Source organism: Balaenoptera borealis (genome assembly GCF_965194805.1).
Source record: "Balaenoptera borealis genome assembly, chromosome: 6".
In the NCBI taxonomy this organism is placed as follows: Eukaryota; Metazoa; Chordata; class Mammalia; order Artiodactyla; family Balaenopteridae; genus Balaenoptera; species Balaenoptera borealis.
The window spans coordinates 70128972-70148914 of NC_138863.1; the positions used below are offsets into that span (position 1 = coordinate 70128972).

General features: G+C 43.2%; 1 protein-coding gene across 4 annotated transcripts in view; it reads left to right on the forward strand.

Annotated features, from left to right (window-relative positions):
• The window catches only part of DPP4 (dipeptidyl peptidase 4), a 77514-nt gene that overhangs the window by 34979 nt on the left and 22592 nt on the right, over window positions 1-19943 (forward strand). For all 4 annotated transcript variants that reach the window (XM_082395284.1, XM_082395283.1, XM_082395285.1 and 1 more), the window contains exons 9-18: window positions 780-940; window positions 2376-2488; window positions 10226-10361; window positions 12422-12466; window positions 14560-14667; window positions 14927-14994; window positions 15948-16001; window positions 16382-16503; window positions 18196-18243; window positions 18489-18587. In XM_082395284.1, coding sequence (XP_082251410.1) covers window positions 780-940; window positions 2376-2488; window positions 10226-10361; window positions 12422-12466; window positions 14560-14667; window positions 14927-14994; window positions 15948-16001; window positions 16382-16503; window positions 18196-18243; window positions 18489-18587 — 954 coding nt within the window. The remainder of the gene's footprint in view (window positions 1-779; window positions 941-2375; window positions 2489-10225; window positions 10362-12421; window positions 12467-14559; window positions 14668-14926; window positions 14995-15947; window positions 16002-16381; window positions 16504-18195; window positions 18244-18488; window positions 18588-19943) is intronic.

Consider the following 19943-nt stretch of genomic DNA (forward strand, 5'->3'; position numbering starts at 1 on the left):
CATTTTAAGAGGCAGAGATTGGAAGTCCCATGAATAGACTCTATAATAAACATAGGACGGAGCTACCTTTGCCAGAGACTGAGAACGAGTGCAGCATTGTTCAAGAAAGCAAAACCTTTCCTTTCATTTTGCTTCCATCTTACCGTCTTCCCTCACCCATCAGCTGATAGACCAGAGGAGGGTGTTAATCCAAGGGAGTCTTCAGTTTCTAGATGAGGCAAAGGAGATGTTTCTTGGTAGGGGTCTCATGGAGCTCCCTTCCATTCTAAATCCATCATTCTCACGCCTTTTGTGCCAAGAGTAGTAAACTCTGGGCACCATATTGGTTTGATAGCCTGGAGCCACACACCACCCACCAGTACCCTGCGGGCTCAGTACAAACTGAGCCCACTTGGGGAACGTATGCTGGCATGTTGACTGTTTGAAAATTAGAAAGGAGAATCAGCCCCTTGTGTGAAATTTACTTTTAGTATGTTTTGCGGCATAAATTTAGAGGATTATAAGATAAAGAAAAAAATGTAGAGTTTATATTAAATATTGTGTGCTAAAATATTCAAAAGTGGTCCAACGGGTTACTTATTTTTACAATCCAGCTCTATCCTTGAAGATTTTATTTTTATTCGTTCGTATTACTCTGATTTTGGAAGCCCAGCAAATGCAAAGTGGTTCATTAGTTGAACTCTACTGTAATTACTAAAGCTAATGAGAACAATATTTTGAATGCCAAAGCCAATTTATCAGCTACTTCTTGTAACAGAACAATTTCTGTCTTTTTTCAGAGGAAGTCTTCAGTACTTACTCCGCTCTGTGGTGGTCTCCAAACGGCACTTTTTTAGCATATGCCCAATTTAACGACACAGAAGTCCCACTGATTGAATACTCCTTCTACTCTGATGAGTCACTGCAGTACCCAAAGACCATGCAGATTCCTTATCCAAAGGTCTGTGCTCCGTTCATATAGTGGTTCCATGATTTGATGGGAAGAGAATGGTTTCATTTAATCCTTTCCTGCTAATGAAAATATTGTCAGTCTCTCTTCAACAGCTTGTGTGATTACTCTTGCTGAAGTCAACAGCATGTGGCAATTTTAAAGTATTTTTATTATCCCAGGAAAGAGTGTGATTTAAGGTTTTGTAATTTCTCCAAAAACTTTGAAGAATGACAAGCCGAAAAAGATGGGGAAAATGCTTTTGAAAGAAGTAGGGGGAATGAAAATGTTTGAAAGGAGGAAAAGAGAGGCTGTGATTGAAACACAAGCTCATCTCATTTGTAGAAGTTGGATTGTGCCCTAGATAAAGTTGAAGAGCGGGGTTATATATCAGGTGGTATTACTAACTAACAGATACATGATGAGTTTTAGTAGTTCTATTATAGATTTGGCACTAATGTAAATTTCACCCATCCTACATTTGGAATAATAGTGTCATGTCTTGGTTTTCAAGACTGTTTCCCCCTCCGGGATGCATGTGCATGAAAACTGAAGAGCCTTATTAAGCAGTATAAGCCAAGGAAGAGGGAGGTTTAGGAAGGAACCAGGATTCTTCGCTTCACTAGTGTCATAATAACAATGGCCACAGTATCATCTATAGGAAAATCTAATAGGAAAGTGTTTTTGCTGTAAGCAATTTGGGAAAAGGGATTTTTATTTTTACCGACTCCCTCAATTTGCTTTATGAAGAGCTGCCATTTTAGGGAGACAGAGGAAGTTAAAAGGAAAAAAATCAGAGACTAAATATGGAGATGTATTTTCAGTGGAATGTTATTTTTTGAAGAGCGCAACTGGCAAAGAAATACCATAGAGTGTTCTCACTAAAAATATCATATTATTTCTAACTAATTTGTCAATTGAAAATCTATGTGTATATATAAAACGACTTTATAGATTTCTGTCATAACATTGATTGTAAAACTCCAAAGTACTGAACCTGAAGTTGGAGTGGAAGTGATGGCTTCCTAATTAGCATTTTGGCTCTCGGCTCAGGTAAACTAATTTTCCTGGGGGATTGTGTCTTTGGCTGAACCCAGGGTATTCTTCCTAGTGGTCAGCCATCAGTCTTCTTGTCTTCTGGAATCAGGGTATATTTACAAATTAAAAGAATTGATTTTAACAAATTTATCCTTTTTTGCTCAAAGCGCATAAATTATGAGCATTCATTACTTAAACGGGAGTCATATATGTATTTCTGCCTGAACATGAGAAGGTTGCATGTCATGACTCTCCTTTATGTTCATTTTATCTGTATTAAATTGTTTGAAAGTGTCTGTTTATAATTTTATGGCCATAATGCAGACATTTTTGTACAGCTTTAAACTTGTGTGATGATGTTATGTATATATCTTTTGTCAATACCAATTCCGTGATTGTTTTTTCCTAGGCAGGAGCTGTGAACCCAACTGTAAAGTTCTTTGTTGTAAATACCACCACTCTCAGCCCAGACATCAATGCAACTTCCCAACAAATCTTTCCTCCTGCTTCTGTGTTAATAGGGTAAGACTCTTGACCCAAATGCTTGTGTTGTAAACAGTTCCACAGCTCCCAGGGAGAACACTTTCAAAATGAATGGCAGAACCAATGGCAGTATCTCATGGTGTCACCTGGCCCGGCCCATCATTCATTCTTCCATTCAACCACTCTGTTGGGCTGCACTTGCCCAGCTTTAAGACCAAAGAAAGAACCCAGAGTCAGCAACAAAGACATCCGTGGTTTAACGGGTGCGGGAGCTCACACATCTGAAGCAAGGTCCTGGAGCGACACCCCACAGCGTGCTGCTGTGGGCGGTGGGCAGGACATGGCAGCAGGCTTCGCTCCCAGGGGGAAGAGGAGATTGCCAGTTACAGGGAGGATTACATCGGGTTGGCTCATTATTTACCAAGGAAACCAGCGGAGAGGCACGCCCCTCACCTCCTGTTTGTTAAGAGTCACTGGCTGGAGCCTGGGGCGAGTATGTAGGAAGGTTCCTCGGGGGAGTAGGTGTTAGGTGGAGCAGGGACTGGTCCAGCAGGGGATGTACAGAGAGCAAGAGAACAGCCATCTTGGGTGGCCTGACCACTCTTTGCTGAGTTCCAACTTCATGCCTTCATGCCGGGCATGGCTTCCAGGGGTGAGGTTGCAGAATGAATAGGGCAGCCAGAGCCTCTGGTGTCATGGAGCCTCCACTCAAGTAGGGGAGGCCGACAACAGCCAGGTAAACAAATAAAGTTATGTGAAATGTTGTGAAGACAATCAAAGGAGGGCAGGCGTGATGCTGATGGTTGGGGGGAGGTCAGGGAAGGTTTCTCTAATAAGAGGCCCGTGACCAGTGATGTGAAGGAAGAGGGGAAGATCTAGCCCCATGGAGAGCTGGGGGAGCAGTATCCGGGCAGAGGAAGAGCAGGTGCAAAGGCCCTGCAGAGGGAGCGTGCTTGGTGCAGTAGGGGTCCTGCAAGGAGGCCACAGAATCTGGAGCATCTGGGCGGAGAGGGGAGTGATGGGAGGAAGGTCAGGTCACACGGGGCTTTGCGGGGCCTGGTAAGACCTAGAGTAATTCAGGGAGACCGTGGATTAATTTTAGGCACCCCCGAGACACCGATGTGCCTCCAGGTGTCATTTGCTTGAATGATCCTTGGTGGTTTGAAACTCTCAGCCCCTCCTTTAGTTTCCTGTAAACACCAAACTGCGTGAAACTTTTGGCCATCAGGCTGCTCTCTCTTCTTTTCCATTACTTACGTTGGTTTTATCATTGCTTCTAAATAATGACTAGCATCTATTGAACACTCTCTGCGTGCCAGACACAGGGCATCACACGCTTTATCTTATTAGTCTTTAAGTAACTCTTTCCAGCAACTATTATTATATGACTGTTTTACAGATAAGAAAATGAGGCCTAGAGGTTAAGAAAATGACCCAGTAAGGGGCTGTATTCAAATCTTTCTGACTTGAAAGAAAGAGCTTGTAAGCACTCTTCGAGGTGCCTCTCTCTCCCTCTGTGTGAATTCAGCTGGTGCCCTCAGATGCCTGAAGTTATCATCAGAGCCATATGGAAGCATTTTCCTTCTCAGGGTTGCATTTATTACATCAGGCATGCTGGAGGCTTTGCTCTGTGGTTATTAATTCATTTACTTGCTTAGAAACATCTATATTAACCTGTTTATTCTGAGGGAAAATTAATTATCAGTCAACTAAAAAGTATTTTTTTTAAGTTCTAAAATCTGCTCTTTGGTCCAGTCCAGCCACCTCTTCCATCAACATTGATTAAGCACCCACTGTTTACACTCACAGATGTCCTGTAGGGCTGAGTCTGCCTTCTGGCACTTAGGATGGGGTGGAGGATAGAAAACATGTCAGTAAATGACTCCCAGAGCGCCTACGACAGAGGCATAAACAAAAGGCTGGAGGCATCCTGAGGAGGGGGAGATGGGTTTTCCGTGACCCCGGAGATCAAAGAAAGCATCCTGGAGAATGAGCGAATTGGACAGGGCACGGTGGGGAGGAGGAGGACCGGAGTGGGAGGACCACCGAGCGTGCACAAGCTCGGGGCTGCCCAGGAAAAAGCAGCACGCCCTGCGTGCCCTCTTGGTCTACGCCCAACATCTGTCTGAAGGGAGGATGAGCCGTGAGCTCCCACGCTGAAAGATTTTAGATCTGGAAGGGGCTTTGGACCTTACAAGTGTTTTTAAGGAGCGAGAAACCTTTGTGCAAGTGAGATACAACAGAGGTGGGGTGCCAGTAAGCAAACGGCAGGTGGCTGCTCGGGTTATAGGCCCAGCCCCTGTGCCTTCTCCTTCCCCCAGGAGTCTCAGAATAGACAGAACCTACCGGGGTTCCGGAACACACTCAGAACACCACTGTGAGACACAGAGGAGAGATCTGAGGCTCAGAGAGGTAGACCCATTTGCTTAAGATCACACAGCAACTTAGCATGGGAACTTGGGAATAGGACAGAGGCCCACACTTGCTGGGCCAGAGTAATAGAATAGTTGAATTAAAATGTACTGGGTGCTTCCTATGTTGCGGACTCACGTTGTCTCATTTATTACCCACATGCTGCCTATGGTGTCATTTTCACGGCCATTTCACAGATGAAGAGATGGCATCTTTCCCACTTAGAAATCACTTTCCAAGGCACAGTTGTGAATTTCGGAGCTCAGGAAACTTAAGCAGTTTAAGGACTTATTTTTCACCCTATATGAATGAATCCTTAAGTCTTTGTTCTTTGCAGTTCTTTACGCCACACTCGTGGTGAGGGCTGCCTTACTCACTGTGGGTATTTTCTGGGGAACGTATTTCACCAAAGAAGCGTTTCTGGAAATGCTACAGGAATGTGCTGTGTATGAAACTGCAAACCCAGCTCTGGTCTCTGTTAGCACCAGTACAGCTGCAGCTTTGCTAAAACCAGGCTTGAGGGCCCCTCTGGAGAAAAATGTTCTAGTACACGGTAGTGCTTCGTTTTCTAGCCTCATGCAGAGATCAGCAGGGCCAAGTTAATGCGGGCAAGTTATGCCTCTTCAGCTGCCCAGCACCTTCTGTTCTGTCTCGTAGTAATTCACTCGCTCCTGGAACCAGGCCCTCCTCTGCCTGCACACCCATCACTAATTTTCTCCTTAGGCCTCATCCTTTCATCAGAGCATCCAGCAGCTGAAATCCTACAGGAAGATGAGGCTCTCCACACACACATGCACACGTTTTCCAAGGGTTCTTTTAGGAAAGTGGACTCCAAATAGCCTTCTTCTTTTCTAAAGTGGCCTAGTGGAAAGGGGCAGGTGAGGTGGGAAGAAAACCCTTTAACATGATTAGTGGGTCTCCTGGTACTAAATAACTTTATCTACTAAAAGCCAAAAATTATGCCTCAGGTTCAGCAATCAGCCATATAAAAGTAACTTTTCCCCATTTGAAAACATTGAGCGATGGAATTTGGGAAGTCTGCCAGGAAACTCACATGCATCTGGCATCTTCCCTGCCCATTTCTAGATCAAAGGTTCATGAACCTGTATCCTCCACTACCTTTGTCACTCTCCACAGCCCAAGGTGTACTCTGCACCCTGTGAGGGCTCCATGAAGGCGGTTCACCAGTGGAGCGGGCTGTAAATTTTGAATTCTTATATAAACGCGCTTCTCTTCAATCAGTTTCTCTTTAGGATTTGGAATTGAGGGGAGACAGAATGAGGGTGCATAACCCAGCCTGGAGCTGCGATCACACCAGGCCAGGATGTCAGTGAGTCATGAAAAAGATATAAAGAAACCAAGGGCTTAATTGTAATTTTTACTGGACGTTTTAAGTCCCCACTTAAGACCAGGAAAATCCAACAGGCAGGATCATCAAGTATACTTTCCACAACATGCCAATTCTATTCTGTAAAAACAGAGAGGCACATACTGAATAGACTGGTTAGAGTGGTTGGGGGAGGGGTGGAAGAGGAACCAGGGACAGCCTGGCCTTCCCTTGAGCCACTGACTGCCTTTCCCAGGTTAGACACCGTGATTCAACAAGCTCTTCTAACTTCTGGAACAGGATTAGTCCAAGAGGAGTACGATTGATTTTAATACTAAAGCAATGAAGTAATTTCTGTACATAAGGACGGTTCACACCCATGTGGAGTCTACCGTGGGCCAGGAACTCATCTAAGTGCTGACATAAAGCTCATGATCACCTTATGCGGGAGGAATGTTAGAGTTCATGTTTTGCAGACAAGTAAACAGAAGTGTAGAGAGGTTAGGTAACTCGTTCAAGGTCACACACTGGACAGGGTTGGAATCAGGATTCAAAATAAGCCGTTGGCTTCAGATTTCCTGCCCCCAGTCATTCCCTCTGTGGAACCTCCACCCATCCCTCTGGTAAACATTGCTGGTTAGCTTCACCCTCTTAATTCTTTTCAGGATAAAGCTCCTCACTCTATGAAATCTATTTATTCCTCGAGAGTGTATATAGACGGAATAACTGAATTTTATAAAGCAAATCATATTTGAATGCACTGGGAGAGACTTGTGCTTGAGAGCCATATGACACAGGGTATCCCTTTGTAAAGTGGCCGCTGCCTTGCAAAGAGTAGGCATGTAACAAAGGTCTGTTGTGTGATATTAATTCCCCTAATTTGTGTAAATGTTTCTTTGGGTATATTAAAGCTACTTAAAATAAGGTACCTATTACTACCTGGAAAGTAAACCACTACTAAGAGCAACTGCATGCGGTGGAGTGATTAATTCAATGAATCACCCAGGGAAGAGGGCATCCTGCCAACGCTGGCCGCAGACTCCATGCCACCCTTTTTCCCCCTAGAGACAGGTACATAAAACAATAAGAACTACTGGTATAGAACAGGGCTTAGCAACCCTGGGCCTGCTGCCAAATCCTGCCCCCACCCATTTTTAGATGGTCCCCCAAGTAAGAACGGTTTTTACCTTTGTGAACGGTTGGGAAGAAAAATCATTAGAAGAATAATACTGCGTGACAGGTGAAATTTACATGAACTTCAAATCTCAGCATCTCGTTGGCACGCAGCCACACTCATACATTACGCACTGTCTCTGGCTGCTTTGGTGCTGCCAAGGCAGAGTCGAGTAGCTGTGACAGAGAGCGTGTAGCCCGCAAAGCTGGAACTATTTACTGGCTGGCCCGTTTCTGAAAAAGTGTTCTGACCCCAGGTCTAGAGAGTTCATTTCAAAAACTTTTGTTTTCTATCTTGCGTTTCATTCTTCCATTCCCTTTGCAAGTATTTATCCCCTACCCACCCCGGGGATGACTGGCTTGCCTTTCCATTTTCTCACTTAACGCCTCTGCCTTGGGCTCAGTACCGGGCAGTTAGACTAGATGAGGCGCCCTCGCTCCTGGGCCGGCGAAGCGGCATTCACCCTCTCAGACTCCGCAGCCTGGCGGTTCGTGAAAAGCACCATGAGACCCGTGATAGCGGTGTAGAAGGAGGGGGTCTTCAAGAAAGCCTCACGGGTGGGGGATATTTGAGTAAATCCTGAAGAAGTTAAAGCATGACAGTCATTTCAGACAGAAGGGCAGGTTGACAAGGGAGGCATGTGGAAAACCTCACAGGGTGTTCAAGGGACACCAGTCGTGCAGACTGGACAGTGTACAGTTCTTTTTTTTTTTTTAATTTTATTTATTTATTAATTTTTGGCTGTGTTGGGTCTTCCTTTCTGTGCGAGGGCTTTCTCCAGTTGCGGCGAGCGGGGTCCACTCTTCATTGCGGTGCGCGGGCCTCTCACTATCGCAGCCTCTCCAGTTGCGGAGCACAGGCTCCAGACGCGCAGGCTCAGTAGTTGTGGCTCACGGGCTTAGTTGCTCCGCGGCATGTGGGATCTTCCCAGACCAGGGCTCGAACCCGTGTCCCCTGCATTGGCAGGCAGATTCTCAACCACTGCGCCACCAGGGAAGCCCAGTGTACAGTTCTTAATAAGCAAGAGAAAGGACTGAAGTGGAGAGGAGTCCCTGTTTGTGTGAAGGTGGTGCTTTGCTGCTCGGTGAGGGGTTCTGGTCTTCTTTCAGTGCCTGCCACCTGCAGCGGAGACAGCCTGGAGGCCCGGGTACCCCTGGGCGTATTAACACAGTGAGTGTCCTGCCCCGCCAAGGGAGATAGTGAAGTGGTGAGGGGCTGAAAGTGCTTTATCTAGCACCTGATCCATCCTAAGCTCTCAACAAATATTTGTTGTTTGATTTAGTGTCTGTGCAGGGAGTGGGGACAGGAAGGGATCTGTGAATTCTGAGGAAGAACAGAGCTACTTAGGTCACGAGGATGGGACAGGACTTCCCCCTCTGTTCAGTGCTGCATTCCACAGAACTTTCGTGAGCACCTGCTTTGTGCCAGGTAGTCTGCTAGGCCCTGGAGATACCCTGTGAACCAGACAGCTGTGGCCCAGCCTCAGAGAGTTTGCAGTCAAGCAAGGAGAGCCTTGACAAGAGGAGGTGTGGGCACAGCCCATGAAGGAAAGAGCAAAGGAGCATGTTAGGGTGAACGGATACAGCCATAGCGTCAGATGGGAAGGGGTGGAATGAAAAATTTCCTTTGGAATTCTTCTGACCAAAGGGAGCAAGGTTGTTTTTTTTTTAATTTTTATATATTTATTTATTTATTCATTTATTGCTGTGTTGGGTCTTCGTTTCTGTGCGAGGGCTTTCTCTAGTTGCAACAAGCGGGGGCCACTCTTCATCGCGGTGCGCGGGCCTCTCACTATCGCGGCCTCTCTTGTTGCGGAGCACAGGCTCCAGACGCGCAGGCTGAGTAATTGTGGCTCACGGGCCTAGTTGCTCCGTGGCATGTGGGATCTTCCCAGACCAGGGCTCGAACCCGTGTCCCCTGCATTGGCAGGCAGACTCTCAACCACTGCGCCACCAGGGAAGCCCCTGGGAGCAAGGTTTTGATCACACACTGGACAGGAATGATTTAAGAAGAGTCATACAAAAATCGCACGAGGGTGTGGGGAGCAAATAAAATAAAATAAATTATCCAGAGCAAATATTTAGGGAGGCTAGCAGAAAGGTAAATTAGGAATTCCATGCATCTCACTTATCACTCAAAATGTAGTTCCAAACACTGGTAAAGGTTTTTGTTGGACGAGGATGTACTGCTCGAGATATCTCTATTTATATAAATTTATGTTAAAATACCAAAAGTTTCCTTAATTTCTTCACACGATTTATATTTTGACACTTGAGAAAAGATTTGTAGGATATAATTATTTGGTTTTCAAACTTTGCAGAGATGTGAGTCCATTTTTTCCCCTTTGAAAATGAAGTTGAGAAAAGGGTCAACTGTAGTTTCTCCCTAGTAGGAAGAATGTTTTAGAGAAACATATCAAATTACCAGAAAAGAATAAAATCTCAACCAGTGTCCCTGGGTTCCCTGTAATGGCCCCTCCAGACAGCAGAAAAGAGATGGGAAAATATCACCCTTGACACCCTGGCACCACCAAAGACCAGTTGTGGGCTTGCAAAGTCCTGAGCCATGGCATGTATGTTACACCTCCGTGGGATGTTAGCTGTTGTTCTTCCTGTCAGATATATTTGCATTTCCATTCAAAATTAAATTACACTTTAAGCATTAAGAAAGGGTAAAATACTACGGTGTTAAATGGCTTCAACAACTATTTAAAACTGGATTCTTATTAAGATTGATTTCATTGAGCAGAACGTCTATTTGTACCAAGGTCTGGAAATAGTTATTCTCCCTCTCCCCTCCCTCCCTTCCCTCCTTCCCTCCCCTCCCTCCATCCCTCCGTCCTTCCTTCCCTCCCTCCTTTCAGGGATTACTACTTGTGTGATGTGACATGGGTAACCGAAGAAAGGATTTCTTTGCAGTGGATCCGGAGGATTCAGAACTATTCGGTCATGGATATCTGTGACTACGAAGAGTCCACCGGAAGATGGATTTCCTCAGTGGTAAAGCTGAATCGGGATGTTCTGCTTCCAAAGCTACATGTGATCTGAGGGCTGGAGGAAAACAGGGAGAGTGTTATCAGGAAATACAGCTTGAGTTTCTATTCTTTCTCTGTGTCTGACCCTGAGGCAGTGAGTAAGTCTTGACTGACTTTTAGATAATTTGATATTACCTGGTGGTACTTCTAGCTCATCGGCTCTCACTAGTCATACTGTTTTAGTTATGGAGACTATCACTTGCGAAAAGGGTGGTGGTGATTGGAAAGCCAGAAAATAGAATTTGATGTCAAAATTCACAAAGTCCGAGAAAGCCAGGGGCCGCAAGGTCAAGGAAGCGTGTTTCAGGAAATGGGGAGTGACTCGCCGAGTATACGTGAAGCAAAACAAATATCAAGAGGCCACAAATCTATTACCACACTGTGACTATCATTCAGCAGTAAACAGCTTTAGAAAGTAAATAGATAACTTCCAGGCTGAGAGCGTGGCAACATTAAGGCAAAGGCAAGTGTTAATCCAACCTTGAAGTGCTGGGGGTGTTTCCAGCCCAGAGACCACAAGGTATAGGCCGTGGATCAAAATTAAAGCCCCATTGGGACCAACAGCCTCAGGAGGGGTAGAGCCTGGGCGAGGCTTGCTGGCATATGTCAAGGACAGCTCTACAAGCCCTTTTCTGGTAATGGGCTCTGTGCCCACACACCTCTTCTCCCTGCTCCACCCTGGTTGGCCACACGGCAGATTCTTGCCTCAGAAATCCTGCCCCCCACCGCCTGCCCCTGTATCTTGATGCACTCATTCATTACTTATGTAGCAATCATCGAATACCTATTTTGTTCCAAGTTCTGTGCATAGCTCTGGAGGGAAAAAAAAAAAAATTAGGCAGCATGCCTGTCCCTAAAATGTTTATTTTCTAGTAGGGAAGACTGTTATGAAAATCAATAATAATAGTTACCATTTCTTGAACACTCACAGTAGCCAGACACTGTGGAGACAGGCTCAGTAAGGTTAAGGAGTTTGCTTAGGTCACAACGACAGCCAGAATCCAAACTAAAAAACCAAGCTCTTTGCTTCCTGCCAATTAAATCATCTCAGTATCAGGAACATGTGCTCTAAAAGTGTATAAGCAAGGTACAAAGGAAATGTAGGGCAAAAGAAGATAATCAACCTGCCTGGGGGTAGGCAGAAGGGGATGGGAGACGACACGGAGGAGACTAGAGCAGCCTGGGGTAAGTTGTCATATTCGGGGCAGCATGAAAGCATGTGGACCCTAGGAGCAGAGGCTGTGCAAAGGCATCTGGGGTGAAGAGCTTGGAGCCTGCAGGGTCTGGGGGTACACCGGACTAGGGGTTGAGGCAGAGGCACGATGATGAGAACTGAGGTTTGAGATATATGCTACGGCTCAGGCACCATTCTGAGGAGTTTGACCTTACCTTGTAAGACACTTAGAGCTATTTCAGGGTTTTAAGTAGGAAAGAATTATAATGAGATAGAACTATCTGTTGCCTGATGAGGTCAGCTGTGGGTTGAGCAGGGTGGAGGGCAGACGGGAAGGAGAGCAGAGCAGCAGGGTCTCCAACCAGGAGGTCAGGGCAATGGACCTGGGAAACCCGACATGACACAAACTAAGGCAATAATGGTGGAGAAGAACAAGAGAAGTCAAAGAACTAGAAGACAAGGGCTGAGGGGGTTACTGTGAGAAGAGCAGGAGTCTGGAGTGATTCCCAGGTCTCTGGCTTGGGTGAATGGTGCCACTAACCCAGGGAAGAACGAAGGAGTAAGAACAAGCTGGTGGGGATAAGGGAAAGATACTTCTGTCCTTGCTGAATTGAAAATGTGGAGGAGCTTGCAGGATGGCTTATGAGTTACACATCCAGGACAGAGCTCTAGGCAAGAGAGGTAAATGTTCTAATGTAGCTATGTAAAAGTTACTACCATAAATACAAATATGTGAATGGAGATAGCTTTCATTTATTTTATTACAAGTACAGTCTTGCTTATATTGCCACAAATTGCAGCTAAAGAGTAGAATTCATATCTCACTTCTCTCTGTATTTTTCCCTCCCTAGGGACGGCAACACATTGAAATGAGTACCACTGGCTGGGTTGGAAGAGTAAGTTGTAAGAGTTATGGGGTTTTCTGTCGTATGCATCAGATACTCAGAGCTATTTAATATGCAGATATACCAAACGAGGCCTCTATGTTATTTGCTATTAACAGAGACAGAAGTTGACCTTTTTTCACGTGGTATTTTAATGCGCCCTGTAGAGATGTCTTTTTGTAGAGAATATACAACATGCTTGGTTGGAAAAAGTAAAAGGACAAGTGAAAATTCAAGAGAAGAGCAGATAAAACAAAAGACATATTCTAGGCAAATTCTAGCTTCTGGAAAGTTAAAAAGCAACCGTTGCTGAAAGGCAGCCAAGATACCAATTGTCCTCGTTGACCTCAGGTTCGAAGTTAGGCGCTTCGGCGGCAGAAAACACGGTTTCCGCCCTCAGCCTCTGCACAAACGCAGGGGACAGGACTACCCCCAGCAGGGACGCAGTGACACTCAACACCACACCCGCTATGCACCTCTCTTTGGAGGAATCATACACACATGGGTTCACACTTTACTATACCCTGGATGCAGAACTTTCTCCAAGGAAGCACGTGACCCTCCGTGACTTCCCATGCCTCACGCTACACCTTGTGCAGACTTACCAGCCACGTTGCTACAAGCTGGTGGCGTGAAGCAAACCGACGAAGGCACTGAAGCCATCATGGCACCGTGTGTGAAAGAGGAAGAATGAATCGCCCCTAATTTGTACGACCACTTCTATTAAGCCCCTTTAAGAGGGAAACAAAGTGACATAAAAAAACGTAAGGATTTCTCGTCTTCCAGAACACAGAGGTGCAGCCCCCTGGTCCAGAAATGCGACCCCTTCCAGCTGGGCTCGGAGCCCCCTAGCATTCACACGTCCTTTTTGTTCAGGCATTGATTGGGCAGAGGGGAGAGGTTTGCCAACATGAAAAGTGGTTTCCTCCATGGCAAGAGACATGCTACACTTCCTCACGACTCTTTGAAAAAAATATGTTTTTTCCTCTCTGTATTTAACCAGACAGATGCCACTTTTCACACATTTCTACTAGGCACAACTCCATCCAGGGGAAACAGGGAAATGTATTAAAAAGATAAGGCTGTGAACACAGGTCTAGAGAGGGGAATGTGTTTCCGAGCTCTGTAATGAGAACACCAAGTGTACTGCACGCCTCGGCTTGCTCCATAAATGCATTCGTTTTGAATCACTAAATAGAAGAGGGAAGCATTTTTCTTCCTTCCCAAAATGGGAGCTGATGAGCGAGGAAACAGCGAGAGTGAAGTGAACCAACAGTTTTAAAAGACCATCTCCTACCTGCTCTCAAATGTAGTAAGGAAATCGAAGTCGTCAAGAGATATATTCCTTTCAGGCTGGGATAGATCCCCTTCTGCTTAAACGACATTATGTTCTGAGAACTATCTTTTATCGAACTGTAAAAAATGGAAATTTTGTTCTATATTTCCATACAACTATTTTTTTTTGGGTAAATTGTTGATCCTATTTAGCAAAATGGAAAGGCTTATAATAGAGACGATAGCTATATGAACGTTTCCGTATGAAATATACGACAGACATTCCTTATGGTATCTAGTCCAGAAATGATTAAAGAGTTTCTAAGTCTGACTTTCAAAAAAATTATGTATAAGAAACAGGGGGGAGGGGAAATCCCTCAAATTACAAACCACCTCCAACTAGAAACAGTCAAAAATAATATTAGTCTGTTTCAAGAGAGCACGTTGCGACATCGAGGAAATTGACTTCTTAGAACTGAAAGGCTAATGCTAATTTTCTCACGCTTATATCAAGACACCATAGCGTTATTCTCCATAGACAGAAGATGCCTAAGGGTAACAATAACCACTGCTATGTGCTGAGTGTCCTGTGTAAGCCTCTTCATGTTTATTCTTTCATTTACTCCCCACCAAAAATTCCCTCGGAGTTAGATCTTTTGTCTGCATTTTCTAGGAGGAGAATTTTCTATTGAGACCCTCTGATTGCAGTCGGCAAGTAAATGAAATATGGGTTTTGAGCATAGGTGTTGGGAGGACTTTCTGAAGCTAAAGTTGTACTGAGATGAGGCTAATGTGCTTTAACATGTTTCGTGTTTCCTATTATTTTCTAGTTTAGGCCTGCAGAACCTCATTTTACCTCTGACGGGAATAGCTTCTACAAGATCATCAGCAACGAAGAGGGCTACAAACACATTTGTCACTTCCAAACAGATAAGAGAGTGAGTATTTTTAAATAATTTATTTCGGGTTGATCTCCTTTTTTTGAAACTAACTTGAAGTGGAAATCATTTGGTAAAGTCGATCACTATGTACCAATAATCAGACGAATTCAAATACCCCAGTGGTATCTGCAGTAAGGTAGGATGGGGAAAAGAACCGAGATTATCCCAATTCCTGATGTAAATGATTTAATCCTCCCCTTAACTTTGATCAGAGAGAGAGTCTAATAAACCTCTTTTTTTTAAAAAATCCCATCAGAATTGCACATTTATTACAAAAGGAGCCTGGGAGGTCATTGGGATAGAAGCTCTGACCAGTGATTACCTGTAAGTATTCTAATAATCAGTAGTATATCAATATATTTGTCATAATCATGCCATTCGTTGCCCAGAAATAAGGAAAAATCTTCTATAAATAAAGAGTAGTCTATTTGGAATGTGTTCAGGACTTTTTTCTTTTTAACATACGGAAGCCTTAATGATTTTCACATATGTTCAGCAGACTTGATACCATGCCACCAAGCAGCTCTACCTCTTGCTCTTACCTGCTTTGCATTAGAAGAGCTGGAGCCTCTTTTTCTTAAACGTCTTGGAACACTGAACTAGCATGCAGGGGCATTTTGTTAAATTTCAACGGATACTGGATTTTCGGAAGGCTTGGAGAGGCTATTGTATTTGTCCATGTCTCGGCCTTACTCTTTGGCGAATGGAAAGCTTTTCAGAGGCTGTCAACTACCACACATGAATTGATGGGATAGGGAGTGTTGTTTTTCATTAGAATCTTAGGCACTTTTTATAATTCTTTATTGGTTTCACCACGGAGGAGTTTTGCCATTGCTCAAAGCAGTTTTTGAAGGTCCTGTTTAGAAGTGGCTCTGCCACTCTTAGGAAGATGGGGCTCCTGCCGCCGAGTGGTTTGTGTTATGAAACAGAAAATATGGGAAACAGTGTAGATAAATGGGGTGTCAACTTCAGACTAGTTGTCCAGTCATATTATTCTGAAAGAAGACTTTCTTTGAGTTTTTCCTTGTCACTCTAATTAAGGGAGTAATCCCCATATTCAGATATTTTAGTCTGTTAAAAAAAGAATCCCCTATCTAGAGATGATGGGGGACAAATGGTTTCTGAGGATGAGGGGGCAGGGAAGAATGATAAAAGAAGAGCAAGCACTAATGCACATGCACTTGTGTGAACACTAGTGCTTGGTGTTGAGTTAAATGGAGCGTACTTGACTTTTTCTTAAAAACAGAATTAATATATTTCATTTGTTTTCTTCCCAGATACTACATTAGTAATGAACATAAAGGAATGCCAGGTGGAAGAAATCTTTATAAGTAAGAGTTTTATCGAGTTGTGGACTTGACCTTTTAGCTAATGAACAATTTCTGGCTCTTGTGTTTTTATTTTTTATTTTTATTTTTTGCCTAGTCCTAATATATTAAATTGGAACTACTATCGAATGCTTTTATTCCTCGCTAAACCAACCCACATGTCAACAAAAGAGCATGACTTTATTAGATGCTTTGTGATATTTCCAGACAACGGGAGGTTTGAGGTTATTATGAATTAATTCATGCATTTTTTTCACATTTTAAAAGTTTCTGAGTATTGCTTTGGCATTCTGATATCTTTGAAACTAGAATACGGCATTATTCAATTCCTTCTTTCATTTTTCCTTTCATCAAGTACTTAACTTCCACCATTGGTTTTACAGAATCCAACTTAATTACCACACAAAAGTGACGTGCCTTAGTTGTGAGCTGAATCCAGAAAGGTGTCAGTACTACTCTGTATCATTTAGTAAAGAGGCGAAGTACTATCAGCTGAGATGTTCTGGTAAGTATGAACCAAGGACAGGGAGGGAGAGCAGGGTGTACCCCCAAAATCCCTCTCGAGTAGCTCCCTACATCCCCTACCCTCTCTGGACAACCTTCTTACCACCCTCCTGGCTCAGTGTCTCCATCTCTGAAGCCTTCCTTTCAGTGCCCAGTTTCTGCCCTGCTCAGTTCTCTCCTATTGAATCTGAGTTCTTGAGATCATGTAAGTCCTCTTCCCTTCACTCATGTATAAGTGGTGAGCTAACCATCTCTCCTTCCCCTTCTAACCAAGAGGCTTGCTTTAGACTGAAAGCACATCCTAGAGCTTATGTATGACAGAGGCACTTCATCCTTATACACATACATGCTGTGCATTTTTTAACACAAATTATAATTTTATGCACTTGCCCCTTGAAATGAGAAAAATGTATGTAGGTGGTGCCTGTGACTCCACCTGCTCACAGCTTCATCTTCTGTTGCTATTGTTATTATTGTTTTCTTTATTATAAGTGAAGAAATCTGGACAAGGAGAGACAATGTGATTTCACAGGTCACGCAGCTAATAAGAGGCACAATGGGATTCAGACACAGGCCTCTGCTATTAACACTAAGCTAGATTACTTCTCAAAATGAGAGAAAAAGTCTGGATATTCTGAAAAAGAACTGTGAATTGCCAAAAGGAGGTCTCCAAACCATTTATCTGAACCTTTTTTTTTTACTGGCACATTTTCTTTAATATCATATTTTCTTTGTAGTTCTTTACTATGGCTGTTTCCAGTCACCATTTCTTGGGCACCTGTTTTATATATACTAGGTACTGTGCTCAAGTTTTGTATTCATGATCTTGTTGATCCTTTAAAAAGAAAACTCTATAATGCAGATATTATTATCCTCATTTTACATGTGAGGAGATTGAAGCAGAGATATGTTATCTTACGTCACAAAGCAGGAAAGCCAGGGATTCAAACCCAGGTCCCTCTAATGCCTCCACAGTGGTGCTGATCAAATGTAAAAATTAATATCATGATCCAAATGTATCAAAATTAAATAGCTCACGAGATAGCTTTTTCTATACATTACCTTCCACTCTGCAACTACCACAGTTGGGATAAATAGTGAAGATCTGAGTGTGTGAGAAAAAACACTTTTCGCGTGCCAGGAAGGAATTGCTTATCCAAGTCGGGCACAGTGCAGATGTGCTGCCTGGTCCAGGACTCCGCAGTGGGGGCAGCAGCGGAGGGAAATCTGCCCTTTGGGGGCCGGGGAACCTGGCTCTGGAGCTCCACCCTAAGGGGGCGGGGCCTGAGAGAGGTTGTAGTACTCGCTGGACCTTGGTGTTAGAGTTGGGAAGGATAGCGGCGCTCATTGGGTCTGGATGGCTTAGTCCACAGATGAGGAAATTGGACTCAGGCATAGTAATGTGCGCAAGGCGCCCAGCAGGGTCAGAGGTGCATTTTCTGTTTCGTTCTCCAGAGCCCTGTGCCTCTCCGGTAATACTTCTTACACTCAAATTGCGTGCATGTTAAGGAAAAGGGAAATCAGCTAACACTTAGTAAGCTTCTTATCCAGTGTGATATTCATTCTATCAAAGCTAAATGGTGTCAAAATTGTATCAAAGTTAAATGGTAACAAACGCTATTTGAAAAGTATGTTATCTTCTTTAAAAAAAAACAAAACTCTAAAATATATTTTTCCCTGATTATGTTAACAGGCCCTGGTCTGCCCCTCTATACTCTGCATAGCAACAGCAATGATAAAGGTACTTTCTCACATTTCACCCTCATTTGCTTTTCAGGAAAGTGTGTGTGAATAGAAGCAACATGCACTTAGCACAATGGGATTTTCTTTGGCTTTAGAGTGTCTTAACAATGACTTGAACACAAGGCTTATAACCTGAAGTACGTGTAGTCCCATCAGTGACTCGCCCACTTGTTTGTTATTGCTTTGCACAATCCAGATTCTTCACGTTGTAACAAATGACTGCTGTCTCAATTATTTGTTTAGAACTGAGAGTCCTGGAAGACAATTCAGCTTTGGATAAAATGCTGCAGGATGTCCAGATGCCCTCAAAAAAACTGGACTTCATTTACTTGCACAAAACAAGTAAGTTAAATTTCTGTTGGAACATAACTTTTCATGGAAACACCAGTAAAAATATAACTAAGTATAAGTTTATCTGACAGTGTGTATTTTATTTTATATGTAAATCTAACGTAAGGTTATTTTTCCATGAAATGTTCTGTCACAAGAACCACTAGTTTCACTTTTTTTTAAATTTAAAAATACAGTACCATTCTATGTAACATATATTAAGAGGAAAATATTTGGAGAAAATGCATTATTGCTAGTTCAGTCTCATCCCATTAGTAACTCTATTCTACTATTAAGTATTAATTGTGTTTTTAACTTAATGATATCCTAATATATTTTACCTTTAACCCAAACAGATTTAAAATGACTTGTATTAAAAAAATAGGGTTGGCTATAAAATGTTGAAACTTCAGTCTCAGGACAGAAATCTTGAATTTTTCCTAACCTCCTCCCCGTGATAGGCCCTGGCCTGGTGGCCTGATCATGGATTATGTTCAGGGACGACTAAGAACAAGGGGTTTCTTTGAGTAGGAAATCTTGTAATTTTGTTGTTGTCATTTTTATTTGTTTGCTTGCCTTTTCTATTAAGGGCTAACAACTCATAGGGGAGGGGGAATCCATCAGGATTGATTTATTTTAGATTCTTTTTAAAATATAGGGTAATAATGGAAGAAACTCAGGTCATCCAATTTTAAATGGCAGGAAAAGCACAGAGAGTAGAGGGTACTTTTGAAGAAGAGCTTAGAGCAGAGCTACTGAAACTGCAGGTGCTTATGGATCACCTGGGACCTAATTAACATGCATATTTGGAGCCAGCAAGTCAGGGTAGGCCCAGGATTCTAAGTTTGTAATAAGCTCCTATGTGATGCCAATGCTGCTGGACCTTGAATCTGGCTTGACTGGCAAGCGCTTAGAGTTCTGGAGAGAGTCCTGGAGAGCTATCTGGACCGCCTGGTACAGAAGGTGTTGAATATTAAGATGTGACATATTAAATATTAGGATGTGACACTCCCCACCCCCCAAAGGAGAGACTGTGCATCTTCGAAAATATAGGAAGTGAAACACTCCCAATCAACTAGTGCTGATTCAAACAAAGGGGAGATCAAGTGCTGACTTTGGCATATTTATTTAAAACATCATTATCAACTGATAGTTTGACATTCTACTCAAATATAATAAAGATTAAAACTTTTGTTCTCATAAGCACATTTAATCAGAAGGCATAAAATAACCAGCAAAATACAAATTGAAGAAAAATCTATCTACATAAAGATTTTACTCTTAAACTTTTATTTTTTCCTCAACTAAAATAATTATAATAAAAAACAAAAGAAAGATAAACATAAGGAAGAACAGCTCTAGAGATAA